The sequence below is a fragment of the Carya illinoinensis genome, chromosome 9 (assembly GCF_018687715.1).
Source record: "Carya illinoinensis cultivar Pawnee chromosome 9, C.illinoinensisPawnee_v1, whole genome shotgun sequence".
NCBI lineage: Eukaryota > Viridiplantae > Streptophyta > Magnoliopsida > Fagales > Juglandaceae > Carya > Carya illinoinensis.
The window spans coordinates 28,572,815-28,588,378 of record NC_056760.1 but is presented as its reverse complement, the minus strand read 5'-3'; the positions used below and the strand labels follow the sequence as shown (position 1 = coordinate 28,588,378).

General features: G+C 35.2%; 1 protein-coding gene across 3 annotated transcripts in view; it reads left to right on the top strand.

Annotated features, from left to right (window-relative positions):
* The first annotated feature begins 2,303 nt into the window (after positions 1–2,303).
* Positions 2,304–15,564, top strand: part of LOC122277452 (valine--tRNA ligase, chloroplastic/mitochondrial 2) — an 84,506-nt gene continuing 71,245 nt past the window's right edge. For 2 of the 3 annotated variants that reach the window (XM_043087427.1, XM_043087429.1), the window contains exons 1-7: positions 2,304–2,643; positions 3,194–3,278; positions 6,858–6,984; positions 11,005–11,088; positions 11,382–11,476; positions 12,905–12,996; positions 13,282–13,335. In XM_043087427.1, coding sequence (XP_042943361.1) covers positions 2,478–2,643; positions 3,194–3,278; positions 6,858–6,984; positions 11,005–11,088; positions 11,382–11,476; positions 12,905–12,996; positions 13,282–13,335 — 703 coding nt within the window. In that variant the 5' untranslated portion in view covers positions 2,304–2,477. The remainder of the gene's footprint in view (positions 2,644–3,193; positions 3,279–6,857; positions 6,985–11,004; positions 11,089–11,381; positions 11,477–12,904; positions 12,997–13,281; positions 13,336–15,564) is intronic. The other variant, XM_043087426.1, reaches the window with a different exon arrangement.

The following is a 15,564-nucleotide window of genomic DNA, read 5'->3' as shown; positions in this document are numbered from 1 at the left end:
TTTGTGGTCTCTGTTTGTTTTGTTCATGTTTGTGCCGCGTCTCTATTTTGTGGCTTTGTCTTCGTTGTCGTCTTGCTCTCTCTGTCTCTGTCTCTCTATCTCTCTGTCTCTCTCTCTCTCCTCTCTCTCAAACGTCGAAACCCTCAGCTCCTCTGCCGATCAAAGCGTCATTTTCATCCTCGTGTCGTCATTTTCATCCACAGGTATGTCTTGTTCTCTTTGTTTGTTTTATTCTCTCTTTGTTGATTTTGAGTTTGTTTGAACGTTTGAGGAGTATTTTTTTGAGTTAGATTTGTAATGTTTTTATGAGTACGTTTATTCTCTTTGTAATGGTGTGAAATTTTTTTATGGGTTTTCTTGTTTTATTCTATGTTTTGTTTTGATTTGGAAACTGTCGAATGAGATTTTTCTTGCTAGTTTATTTGGATTGCTCTGTGACGTAACCTTCAACTTCGATGTGCTAGTTTTATTTTGTTTTGTGTAGATCTAGTGAACTGGGTCGATCTGGTGAATTGAGTCTCTTTTTGTGCTTGGAACTTGTCAAATGAGGTTTTTCTTGCTTTGTCAGATTTATCTGCACCTTGCTAACAGTATGAAGTTTATTTTTTATAGGAATTACCTCACATTGCTTCGACTTCCTAGGTAATATTGATGGAACGATATCCAAACAAGTTATTTATCATATATGTGCATGAACCCAAAAAACTATACACTTCTAATATCTATATATCAACCATTCCCTTTTTAATTAACTATGAAAAATCTGTCTGCTTTTGTTTTGTTTTGAATAACTCAAAATGTTTTTGTTGGTTTATCAGTAGTTATTTTAACTACATTTCGAAATATTGCTATATACTCAAACATGGAATTCTGAGTCTTGGCTCTTTTGCTCTCTACTCCTCTTTGGCCCAGAAAGGCCATTACCATAAACACTAAAACTAGCTTAATCACCTGTTAACAGAAAAGGGAAATTAAGAAATGATGGGTTCTAATTTAGAAGGGAAGCAATGAGGGTCATGTTTTTTAAAAGAGAACACACAGAGAAACCAGAAAATTTAAAGAAACAAATGATTAGGAGTTTGTGCACATTTGAGGAGGAGTTGTAAGAAAACTTTTAACTAGAAACTGAACAAATTGTTTGAGAAAACCATAATGTTTTGGTTGTTTGGGACTTATTCTTGCGAAGTCCATTGGGGAGATGGCAAATTGGAATATGTTTGGTAGTTTGGCGTTGAAGACGAAGGAAGTATGTATAATGTTGAGCACACAGCATGTGAACTTGGGGTTCATATTTTCTCAAGTAGGCTTCTTGTTCTTATAAAAAATTAGAAAAAATATAATTTGGGTTTCACTTATATATTGGGTTTTATATATTTGTTATCTGTTATATGAGTTGATATAATGTGTTTTTTTTTTTTAATTACTTGTTTGGTTCTATCCCTCTACGAGTCATTAACTAGTTGATTGCTAGCTACATTCTAGAAGGATTAATTATACATCATCCCTAATTTATTGCATGCACAATAATATTATGGAATTTGTGGGATGTTGTGGGGGTTACAAGTAGTATTTATTTAACTGATTTTCATGTCTTTTGCTTTATATATATTAATGTGCAAGGGGATGCCGTGACATGTGATAGAAGCTCGACGTGTAAGGGGAGCAAGTGAAGGAGATCTAGCACAAAGTAGTCCATAAGCTCTTCCTAAAGTGATGATCACCAATCATGACAATGGCTTGTAATTTTGTATTTTGTAATGTAATGTATAAAATATCAAATAATGTAATATATAGTAGTGAGTTGCATTATGTGTTGCATGTATTTTATATGATAAATATTAAATTTCTTTTTTTTTTTATATGCATTTAGTTGAAAAGATAAATAGTTTTTTATCTATAAAAAATATGTTTTTAAATTAAAATAGAATATAGGCTTCTAGATTTAAAAAAAAAGCTTTTAAGCATATTACCCTTTTCTTAAAATTTTTTTAATAATAAAGACTTCGTTTAGGATAAAAAAAAAAATACTGGGTACAACCCGGAATCCGAATTTCTTGATTGTAAAAATTCGGATACATCTTAGTTCCGTCTTGTGTCATAACCTGTGTATACCAAGGCTATAACCTAGTCCTGATTTGCAATCTGAGTTCTGGCCGGGTATACCCAAATATTCAATCTAAACTCGGATGAACAATCTTAAGATGAGATAAATTATCTTTATATACAAACATAGCCTTATTAAACTCAAAAAATAATATCAATCAATTCACTTTAAAATATATATAAAAAAAAAGAAAAGCCGGACTCGTTTCAGAGAGTGTATAGACTATAGAATACTCGTGGAATATCATCTGCTTCGTCTGCAAATTCTCTACCACTGAAAACCGAAAACCGCCGGGCCATAATACTCATTGTACTCCCCCTTCTTTCTGGTTTTTCTTTCTTCCATTCATTTCTTCTACTTCTTCTTATTCAGCATGATGCTTCATACGTTAGTTTCCTCCAGTTCGTCTCTCTTCTCTCCATACTGCTCTTCTGCTTCTTACAGACTCAATCCCCTTCTTGTCTCCAAGCCTCGCCGCGGCGTTAAACTTTTCCCTCGCTGGCATTTCAGTCCTTTCAGAATTAGGCCTCTTGCAGCAGGTACGCACTTGTATTAGCAATGCTCCTTTTTTTGTTTGGTTTTCGAGAAAGTGAAGGATTGCACGAGGAAATTGAGGAACAGGAAGGAAGATCAATAAAATGATGTAAAACGTAAGGAAAATATTTAAGCGAGGCGGAAATGAAAAAAAAAAAAAAATTTAATTTAGTGCAAGAATTTCAAACTTTTGTTTGAGTTGAACTCGGTAGTATGATAGTTGAACTCGGTACTATAGTATTTGAACATTAAAGTAAATTTGGTCAAATAGATGAGATGGCAAAGGAAGTAGGGGAAATGAAAACTTGAATTTTATATTTGTTGGTTGAGTGGCCACATTATGAAAGGGCGCCATTACAGTCCCACTTCCAGGTGCCAGGCCAAATGCATGGAGGGCTATTTCCTGATAAGATTTAACTGGAAGAGATATAAATCGAGTTTGAAATCTTTCGTTGTTTGCTGCCAAAGTTTTCAATTTTTTTTAAACACTGTTTTGAAAGTTTTTATCGAACTTGGAGCCTAATTTATAGTAGTAATTGTTTTATGACATTTCAGCTGCTGCAACGGAGAATGGCGTGTTTACTTCTCCAGAGATGGCAAAGTCATTTGATTTTACTTCAGAGGAACGGATATATAATTGGTAGTTTATTTTTCAGTAGGGACCTTTATCTTATATATGAGTTTAAAATACATTACGGCCCTTGCTTAGATATGTGCTTGAACTCTTGATTATTCTTTTATTCTGTATGCGTTGAGAGTAATTGATTTTGATGATTCCCTTGATTTCTGCTCTCATAGTTTCTGTTTTAATATCTGTTTCTTGACTCTAGTTGATGAATATTTATTCCGTCGGGTGAAATTAAATCTTACCACTGAAACATAACGTGTGCACCTTGCATTTGTCCATAAGTCATAAATAGTTTGTGCAACTTGAAATGTGCCAGACCTTTATTTTTCTAAAGGAAATATTGATGAGTATTAGATGATCACTGGAAATGAAGTGTATTCTACCGACCATGGTTCCATGGAATTGGTTTCATGTTTGGGGATGATGTTCTATCAAGATACAGGGACACTAGGAACCTTGATATTTGAGGACTCTTATTCATTCTTATTATGCTACTAGTTAAAACCCTCAAACTCTATTTTGTAATTTTAAATTTAATTCTAATTTTTTGGCTCCTTTCTTTTTGATAAGTAATAAGTAGATTTTATTCATACGAATGAAATAGGCATAGCCTGTGTACACATGAAGTATATAAAAGAACACCTAATTAAATTCTAGATTAAGGAAAGAAAGTCATGGACATTGTTTCCATCAAGTACAATGGCTGAAAACCAAAGCATTAAAGCGTGCATAAAAAAATTTTGAAGCTCCGCCATTGTGCACTCCCTATCTTCAAAGCATCTCTCGTTCCTCTCCGACCATGAGCACCACTTGATACACAATGGGCTCATCTTCCACATTGCTGCCACTTAGGGACAGCCTTGAAGCTCCTTCCAACAAGCCAATAAATCCACCATCCTCAGAGGCATTACTCAAGCAATATCCATTCTTCTAAAAATCTCATTCCATAGCCCCCTTGTGACTTTACAATGCAAGAGTAAGTGATCTACAGATTCTCCATGTTTTTTGCACAAATAGCACCAATCCATCACGATGATTTCCCTCTTCCTCAGATTGTCCGTAGTCAAGATTTTTCCAAGAGCGGCAGTCCATATGAAGAAAGCTACCTTAGTAGACACCCGGTATCTCCAAATCCTCTTCCATGGGAATGAGACATGGCCTTGGGTCTAATTTTTTGGCTCCTATACACGCATCGAATGGGATATGAATGCACTACCTCATTGTAACCTCATTCTTTTGGTGATGGAAGTGTCATTTAGCCCAAAATGTTATAAGCATTATTGAATGGGGTATATAGCTCTAGTACCTTTGGATAATTTCATTGAATAGTTGATATATTTAATTTTAATCTTTCAATCCTAGTATCATTTTTTTGGAATGTCAAATATTCAATGGATTGCCCTCTAAAAATCGAGCTTTGTACTATTATTGTTATGTAGAGGTAAAGTTTTACTATTTTCACTTCTTAACTCCCCATGTCTCTAGTCTTTCCATCCTTCATATCCCCAAATTCATCTCTTACAAAATAAGATAATTTCCAAAATTTAGAATCCTAATATAATGTTTAACTTTAATTGAACTCTTAACAAATTTTGTACATCAAACTTAAATCACCGGATGTACTTAAGTGCAAACGCTTCTTAGAGCCTAGGCAAAAGGCATGAGCTTGTGCCTAGTTTAATTGAAACGATTTTTCTCAATGCTAATGTGTAATGAAATCCTTTACCCCTAGGGGTTGGTTCAAGTGGTAAAGGCCTTGGGCTTGGAGGTATGCTCCCCCTAGGTCTAAGGTTCAAATCCCCTTGAGTGTAAACAATTTCTAGGGGCCATCAGATTGAGGGATTTTCCCCTTGAATCACTCGAGGTGCACTTGCGAAAAACTCCTTACCAAGGGCCTGTGCACTCCCAGGATTAGTCAGGACGCTGTTCCTGGACACTCGGTGCCAATAAAAAAAAATGTATAATGAAATATTAGTAAAACAATAAGAAGTTAAGAGAGTTATGCAACATACATTCAAGTGATCAATTAATCACATCTAATTTAAATGTCTCATTTTATATAATTTTGTTGTGCTTTACGAAATACACACAATCATGATATTTAGCCATAATCAAAATAAAGTACGAGGTTGACTCAAAACATACCTTAAACTTAAATCCAATGACTGACAAGACGCAAGAATTATTGATGTTTACTTTTATGCTAACTTCCCATAGTAAATTATCATCCTCATTATTATGCAATGTATTGTCAGCATTGTCATAAAAAGATTCGTAATCCTCATTCATCTAAAGTAATGGTCCAAACAAATAGTAATGGTTAAACGATATCTTTTATATGCATATATATAATTTTTTTTTTTCAAAAACTACAAAGAACTTTTTTGTGCTTTAGGCTGCGTTTGGATGTTGAGCTGAGCTGGGCTGAGTTCTTTATAAATAGTAGTGAGTTGAGGAGGTGGAGTGAGTTATGTGTGGCTAATCTAAAATGAGTTTAGATATGTTTGGATGTTAAGATGAGCTTAGTACTATTGATGAAAAATTGAAAAAGGTTTTGGGTCCCATGTATAAAGATGTGTTGAGTTGGAAAATGTTGTGGGTCCCACGTGTAAGGAGGTTTTGAGTGGAGATGAATTTAGTAATTTGAAAGTTGGGTATTTGGATGTTAGACTCAGCTTGAAATTAGATTGAACTAAGTTGATCTCAGCTGAATCTTGCAACTGAACGGGGTCTTAAGCTCCACGAAAAAAAGTATACCCAATTTGCGCCTTTGTAAATGTGTTTTGCTTTTTGTAAACAATCGGCCTTGGCACTTTGCTCTTATGCATGCTTTTTCCAACACTGGTCAAAAGTAGTTGTTTTACCCTCTTTTGATATTCACAATTTTGTTATTTTAGGAACTGTGAAGGAGTAATAACCCATGCTTATTTTTTTTATAAAGGCATGGATTGTTATTTCATGCTCGAAGAGAACTAAGTTTATTTACTACTTTTATCATGGATCTGTGGAGCCTGATATGTTTCCTAATAAGTGATGTTAATTTCATGAGCTGGCTATATAGGCATATTCAGAAGCTAGCTAGTATACCATGGCAGTTGATTTAGTGCTGTATGGAGCTGCAGTTCATGTGTAATCCAGCATTATGTGTTTTTCCACCTCTTACAAATGCATAGGCACCTTTTTTGGGTAACTTAAAATTACATTTAATAAAAAAGCATAACTTTCTGTGTCTATAGAATGTGGGCTTTGTAAAACCATGACTTGGTCTCAGAATATTTGAACTAGTTTCAAGCGGCTTACTCATGTTTTTAAACAGGTCTTAGACCTTATAAGATCTCATCTTCATCCTACCTTGACCTGTGTGTGTGTGTGCGCTGAATTTTTCCTATTTCCTAATTATACCATGGCTGGGTGCTGGTTATCATGTTGCTGCTTACACGAGTCCTCAAGTGGGGTATTGACTGCATTTTCACATTTCTAAAATGGTCTGTACTTTGGACTGGTTCTCGAATTAGTTTCTAACTTTTTTTTTTTTTTTCAGTTACATAATATCATTATGATGATGTGTTGATTGTAATTTCTGGATATTAGGTGGGAGTCTCAAGGGTATTTTCGGCCAAACTTTGATCAAGGAAGTGATCCATTCGTGATTTCAATGCCACCTCCTAATGTCACTGGTTCACTGCACATGGGACATGCAATGTTTGTGACTCTTGAGGTTGTGAATTGCTTTTAAGTTCTTGAACATTTAATTTAAATTCCATCTGATCGAAATGCTTGGTCCACAAAGAGAACTGCAAAAAGTTGCTATACTAACTAAAGTGGCTTGATATTGTACATCAAGTTGTAAAGTTATTTTTCTTTTAAGGTAGATCTGATGTACCACATCACACCACGTTAGTTTGTAAACTTTCTTTATGTAGTTGTCTTTGTAGACCTAACACTTCTCTCCATTTAAATACATACCATTTGATTTCAATTCATACAAACTTTGATTATGCAACTTACCTATACATCGAACTATGAGGCATGAGTGACATATAGATCAAGCCACTGCTTCATGACTGCACAATGATTCTGTTAAACATTTTTCTTTTCTGATTGTAGTGTGCAGATACAAAGTTGTAGTATATTTTTTGATGTAGACCAAACACTGGTTAACAGTACCTGAGAAAGGATATGTGTAAAACGTTATTCTGCTTATGGATCGTGCAAGGATTGAGTAGCTTAGGGTTTTGAAGATTTGGGCTTTACGGAAAGTATGGGTCTTAATTTTTAGACTGCTGGAAAAGTTTTGGGGATTTCAAAGGATAAAACATGGATGAGAAAGACAAACCTAAGCTTCACACAGTTCCTCGACGTTACACCATGGAAGTAGTTAATAATGCAATCCATAAAGCAATAGCGGCTATACTTTCATATCTGTTTTCTTTTAATGAAGAGAGGAAAAAACATTACATCCACATTATAGGCCTACAGTCCTAACCTAATAGACTTTGAACTAAAAATATCAATAAATCAAGCTTCATCATCTGGCTAAATAAAAACATTGATAAACCATGAATTAATTTATTATCATACTTTCTTTCATTAATTTCATTACATGAGTTTTTCATGTTTTACATATAGTGTCGGTGAAAGTGCTAGGCTCACTTAAGTAAGGTGATCTACAGGTGCAAAGCACAAGCATGCGGCTGATTGGTAAAGCAAACAATTGTAAAGATCATGGTATATCAACAAAAAATACATAAATTAAAATAAAAAGAAAGCAAGAGTTATAAAATATTTATTTTTTTGATTGATAAACAAAATTTTTATTGATCATGAAATAGACAAAAGCCCGAGTATACAGGATGTAGAAGAGCGTAGCCTATGCGGGTTCATTTAGTGATACAAGGAAGTCATGAAAAGACATGCCATTAAAATCAATTCCAATCAACCAATGAAGTAAAGTAGTGAAAAATAAATTTCTAATCTCATCCATTGACCGCTCTCGATCTTCAAAGCTTCTTGCTCCTCTCCCTCCAACTACACCACCATAGACATATTGGGACAATCTTCCACACTGTTGCAATTTGAGGGTTGCCCCGGATGCCTCGCCAAGAAGCTAGGAGATTGATTACCCTTTTTGGCATCGCCCAAGCTAATCCCATTTGAGCAAAGAAGTCATTCCACAAGGTCATAGCAATCTCACAATGAAGTAATAGATGATCTACGGACTCTCCACTCTTTTTGCACATACAACACCAATCCATGACTATGATGTGACGTTTCCATAGGTTGTCTATTGTGAGGATCTTCCCTAATGAAGCTGTCCATAAAAAAATAAAAAAATTTGCCTTCAGGGGTGCTTTTGTCTTCCAAATACTCTTCCATGGGAATGGATTTGTATTGTGTGTGCTCATGGCTTGATAGTAGGAGTGGACTGTGAACTTCCCTTTCTTAGAAGGACACTGAAAGATCTTGTCTTCAACTCCCCTCATTATATAGGTAGAGTACACTAGGTCATAGAACTCCAAGAAAGTGTCAACTTCCCAATCTTGTGCATTTATGAAGAATGTAACGTTCTATTGGGGAATACCATGAGATAGGATTAAGAGGTCCGCAATTGAAGCTTCTTTCATTCTTGCTATGCCATAGAATTCTGGATAAGCTTCTTTCAGTGTCCTATTCGCACATCATACATCATGCCAAAATTTGATTTTGACCCATAACCCACCTCAAAACGAATTTTTTTTTTTGACAAGTAATAACCCCAAAGCGAATGGTTATTGTATATGTGTCCCATCCTTGTCTTATTTGTTTCCATAGTCCCACCCCATATGGCCCACTTACCTCATTCGAACACCATCCTCCCCATGGTTCACCAACACAAGGAAAGCTCTGGGCATATTTTTCAAAAGGACTAGTCAAGGTTATTCTTGGAGCTTCTTGGAATCATTATAGAGGGCAAGAACTTCTCCCTTCCAAGCAATAGGATCTCATTCACCATCATCCTATACTAAATTTGGGGTGTTACAATCACCCCCATTAAATCCTTGATCCTTGACATATCTTCATTAGGCCATTTCATCATAGATGGCACTGCTTAAGTCTCACTTGTAACGACCCAAGGGTGTAGCATTTGATATTATGGATAAACCCTGCATTTGCTGACCAATCAAGTGGCAGCCGCAAGAGGAAAAGGGTGAAACAGACCAGGGTTTTGAAATTGGGGACATTTTTTATTACAACTGCAATAAGAGCTGATAGGTTGCTGTTTTCTGAAATTTTCATTAAGAATAATGTTGAAACACAATGGTTTTGCTCACCTATGGCTGTGGCAGATTCAGAGGAGTCTTCCAGCTACTAGATTGATCTTTATCAACTACAAAGCAACAGTACAAGTTCTCTATACCCCTTAACATCACCGAGAAACCAAATAGAATCCCTCTATCCATTGTGGTTGACGCCATCCTACTCCAAGCGTTCATAACAGCCATGAATAATGTCTATAGCAGATCCCCTTGTCTTAAATAAGAAGCACTACAGAAAAATCTAGAAGGTGGTCTGTGTATTAAACAGAAAATCATACTGTGGATTTACAAATTGCTGTCCATTCACAAAGTCAAATAGTTGTTTACATGAGTACATCATAAAATCAAGTAGCTTTATAATAATCCTTCCATTCAAAGGATAATTTAACCTATTACTATTGCTGGAAGATAATATAAAAAGTCAGCAACACTCGTAAAGCATCTTTCTTCATCTCTTTGGTATTCTACATCTAAACTTACAATGATTCAATCAATTACTGGTAATGAATGTGACAAGGCTTTTACCTAGTAGGATTCTTTGAATCAAAACCTTAGGGAAGAAACTAAGAATGATTGGGGTATGAATCTTGATGAGTTTGGTGATGATTGTAGCTTTCACCTATTTTAATGATAAAACTGCAAGAAATATGAAAGGAGTTCACTAGATGACAACTTATTCAAGGTTCATTCATTACTGGAGGTGCTGCTATGCCCTATTATTTATTACCAACTTAAGTGCTCCAGAAAAACCTCTGATTTAGATTTTTGAAGTTCAAATTAAGCTTTGGCTGTCAAGAGTCACTTTCTTCGTGTTTCTGAAATATGCTTCTTCTCTTAGCTTTTCTTTATCTATCTACTTATTTTTATTTTCTTTGAAAATATATGGAGATCTTTAATTTCTTTTATTAATTGATATCGACCAACCTCTTAATGGTGTGTTTGTATGGTGACCAATCTGTCCATTTTACTCATAATATGGTATCTTTTTCTGCCACACCTTTTTATCTTTTGAGGGGTCAAGATCAGCTGATTTTATAGTTCACGCTCTTTCTGGAAGGCCAAGGATGGAGAAAATCATTTTATGATTATTTTGGATTGAGATCAATCTTAGAATAAATTGTTTTCTTTTCTTCTCTCTCTTTTTTTTTTATGCATCATGCACTAGTGATGTTTAAACATTAAGGCTTCTGATGCCTCTTGTTCTTGTTTCGTTAATCAATTATTTTCTTAGTTAGTTTCAGTTGTTATGTATGAACACCATACTACTGACTATCAAAAAGATCCATAAATTCTTAGAACACTTCTATCCTTTTGATATCAGTGTAATCAGCTGATTGTATTTGGTTAGATATCATGAATGTACTATGCGTTGGTGTTGCATATCACCTTGTTACCTTTCCAGTAATGATATTTTTCTCTTATGTCATGGTTTGCTCTACTAGGATATTATGGTTAGATACCATCGAATGAAAGGAAGACCAACACTTTGGCTTCCTGGGACTGATCATGCTGGTATTGCCACTCAGGTTTGTGTCTGCACTAGGAACTTCTGTAGCTATATCATCTTTCAACAGAGTTTACTTTTCTGTGGAATGTCTATTTATTTTCCTTTTATCCCTATCTTATATATTATATATTTAAACGTCAATAAGATTCCTTATCTACCTCAAATATTATGTATTGTTGTCTTAATCACTTTCTTTTACTTTTTAATTTCTTATCAAAAACAAAAAAAATCCTTTTATTCTGAAATTTCTTGCTGAAGCTATTATATTCCTTTCTTTTCTTGTTCTAATTTTTTTCCTTATTTTTCTCTCAGTTGGTAGTGGAAAGAATGCTAGCATCTGAAGGAATAAAAAGAGTTGACTTGAGTAGGGATGAGTTCACAAACAGAGTTTGGAAGTGGAAAGAGAAGTACATATTCCTCCTAATTTCAGTTTTATGTTTTCTTCCATCTATGTTACTTTGATTATGTGTGGCTAGACTTGTATATGCTTGCATTGATGTACTATTTCCAGTTAAGCCAAACACTTGAGTGCACTAACTACAATTATGTTCCCTTGAGGTAGGAGAAAGAGAACTTCCCCAACGGAAAAAAAAAATAAATGTAGAGCACACCTAGTGCACAAATGTATAAACTTTATTTTGATTAATGTTTTGACACAACCAGCACACTATTAATGTTTGTCCTCCTTTAGGTAGCACTTTCATTTTAAATATTTCTATTAAGCATTTACCAATTGATTTACAAATGTTAAGTAGGTAATTACTTGTTCTCAGTGGGTTCTTTTTATTTTATTTTATTAAGTAAATATATTATATTAATCACAAAATTGGCAAAAACCTGGTACAATGTATAGATTGCCATAGGCCCCTAAGTAGGAGCAGTGGAAATAATTGTTCTCAGTGGGTTCTTCCCCCCACTTTTGTCTAATGGTTATAGAAATTGCTTTTGCAAAACGACAGAGGGTTATTTTTCAGTGGGAATAATGTAATTAATTTAACTTATATAAAAAAAAATAATGTAATTAATTTAGTAGGAATTCTATTTCTAGCAGAAGCTGGATAAATTTTACGTTGAAATAATAATGCAGAACTTATTTTCTCTTTGAAGATGTGCAATGAAGATCAACTGTTAAATTGACTCTAGAGAATAAGGATACAGAAGAAAGTCATAGGTGCAGCAATTCTATATAAATAGAAATTTGATTGTTAGGCCTTGTTCCAAGTTGTTAGTTTTTAAGTTTGGAGCATGTAATTATTCTTTTAGTAAAAATTTATTAACTACCAAAAGATTTGTTGCCAAGTACATGTGTCATATACATGTGAAACACCTTTTTGATTGGTCATATATATGAGAAACACCTAACAAGAAAGAAAAAGGACCAAAGAAAATTTATAGACTAGAAAGAGAAAACCCAAACTGAGCAATCATATAATGGTTAAGGATTTTGAAAAACAAATCCTCGAGGTCTGGTTGTTTCTTTTTTTCCATGAACACCACAATAAACAACACATGAACATCTTCCACAATGCTTCACTCTGTGACAACCAAGCCTCCCTTTCCAACATGCCAATTATCCACAGCGTGTAGAACACTGCAACAGTACTGGCTAAATCGACTACTAAAAAAGAAATTATCATTGGCTCAGTTAGTTATTTTCTTTGACTTGTCAGTTAAAGGACATGCATAGTCATAGATGTTGGCTGTTTTTTTATTGATGTATAATTGTGGTACTTATTAATGTTCTGCTACAATTTAGTTTGAAATAATCCGAGTTTTGATTCTATTTTTGTTATTTGTATTTTTGTTTACTTTTCATTTGCTTTATTATATATCAGGTTTGGTGGAACCATCGCAAACCAGATTAGGAGACTTGGTGCTTCTTGTGATTGGACTAGAGAACACTTCACCCTTGATGAACAGCTAAGTCGTAAGGCATCTCTCTTTTGAGTAGAATTATAGGCACTATAGAAAGTGTATATGTGATGGGTTGATCTACTATTTTGGATGATATGTAACATGTATGGTGTTAGGTGATGTTGCATGGTTCTAGTTATGGTAATGTCTTATTGTTCATATAAGTAGTGACCTCTAAATGCCTCTGTAGCCTTCTTTCAATAATTAATGCATTTATTGCTAGATGTAACATCTGGACTTGAGTACATATACTTTGTAGTGCCATACTTGCTGAGATCACACCTTTTACCTTGTGCAGGAGCTGTAATCGAGGCATTTGTCAGGCTTCATGAGAAAGGCTTAATCTATCAAGGTATTACACTTTTATCTTTCTATTATAGATCTATGCCAAGGCAGTTTTGGTGGCAGGGTTTAGAATGCTGATGTTTTTTTTCTTTTAGTTTTTAGTTTCTTCCTACTAGTATGTTAAAAACAGCACTCTCAAAAATGTAGTTCTGGACTAATCTTCATGAATTATGTTGTGGTTATTTTAGCCAGTACCAGGCTAATTATGATATGTTGATTTTTATTTTTATTTTCTTATAAGCTGGCTAAAAGCATGATGTGCACTTCCGCCTTCAATGGTTGAACCTTTTCTCTTTTTGTTTGGATGAAGTGCAGTAAGACTCTCCATCTTTGAGGGTCTTCCTTTGTTTTCAGTTCCTTCAACTTGCCCCCTTTGCTCCGTGAATGATTTTATCAAGTCCTTGTGTCTCTTTTGCCATTTAAGTTAACATGATGCACACATGATCTCTGCACCACTAATATTGTGATGTGTTGGAGACAAGTTTTTGAAGTAATAATGAATGTAGGGAACAAAAAGGAAAAGAAAATGCTTCATTCTTACCAGAGGGTAGTATTAGAAAAACTGAAAACTAGGAGGCTCCTAATAGGATGCCTCAAGTTTGGAAGGGTATTTGTTCATTGTTCCCTTTGGTTTTTTCTTCTGAGAGATAATATTTATTTGTAGGAAAAAATGGCTAGTGTTAATACATGAGGAGTGTTCACAAACTCTAGCCTTACAGACTCAAACACATGGAGCTTAGCTGATTTGCTATTTGAATTGTTCGTTCTGGATTATATTTAAGGGATGATCTATCTTTATTTATTTGTTTGATAAGTAAGAAAGAAAATTTTATTAATTTGAATGAAATAGGCGATGCCCATGTACACAGGAAGTATACAAAAGAAAACACCTAAATACATTCTAAGAAGCAGAAAGTGACAACAAAAAGTCATGAGCAGAAGCTCTCTTAATCACTAAAGCAGAAAACCAAAACAATAAAGAGTGCAGAAAATTATTCCGAAGTTCCTCCAAAGTACGCTCCTTATCATTAACACACTGCTCATTCCTTTCCAACCAAATACACACCACATAAGACACAAAGGAACCATCTTTCAAGCTGCATCCACTTGAGAGCACTGTTCCAACATGCAAGAAGATCAACCACTCTCAAAGGCATCACCCAAGCCAACCTAGCTCTACTAAAACTCCATCGCCACCTCAAAATGGGGATCCACAGATTCTCCATGCTTCTTACACGTAAAACACCAATCCATAACAAAAAGACCGCGCTTTTAAGATTGTTAGAGGGCATTATTGTAATATGTATAACTTGTGAGGGTATAATCGTCAATTGCATGTCATTATATATATATTGGAATAGTAATGAATAGAGTAAGAGTTTTATTTGATCAAACTGTATTCCCTCTGGTGTGGGTTTTCTCCATGTTTCACAACATCTATCAGAGAGTGCTTGTGGTTGTCTGCAAATTTGTTGATTTCTTTTGCAAGTTTGATTTCACCCAGTTTGTTGCATACATTAAGGAAAAAAAAATTGAGTAGGCATTGTCGTCGGTTGGTGGTGGTTGTTTGATGGATTTTGTGCCGTCGGTTGTCAATTAGTAGGGGCCGGTTGTGTTTACTGGACCTTTCTATGTTGGCTAGTGGTGTGGTGGTGCCTCTAGTAGTGGCCGGAACAAATTGCTCTGGTGAACCACTTAGATTCACACTGTTTTTGGTGTTTTTCAGTGTCGTATCCGGTATTGGTTGCCGGATTTGATCTTGCCCTCGTCCTCTGTGCCTCTCAGTAAGTTTCCTGTCGTCGTTGGCTGTCGGAAGGGCCACCTGTCACTGGCAATGTTGAAGCTATAGGAGTGTTTGGTTTGGGTCTTACATCAAGTTTTAATGTGCCTATGACTTTAGTAAAATTGAATGGAAAAAACTATGTGCTTTGGTCAAAATCTATTGAAGTGTTTTTGAAGGGCAAGGGTCTTCATAGTCACTTGATTGACCCAAAACCCAACTCAATTGTCTTCCCGCAAGGGCTTCCCTCATTTCCTGATGTGTTCTCTCGGCTCCAACATGCCACGTTGTCTGGACTTGGATTGCAATTGTCTTCTGATCAGAGTAGTGAGAGATCTACTTTAATTGCCTCTTATGTGAGTTAGAATGTTGCTCTTGTCGGGCGTGGAGGTCGTGGTGGTAGAGGTGCACGTTGGGGACGTGACATCAAGGGTGGTTGCACTTGAGGTTGTGAAT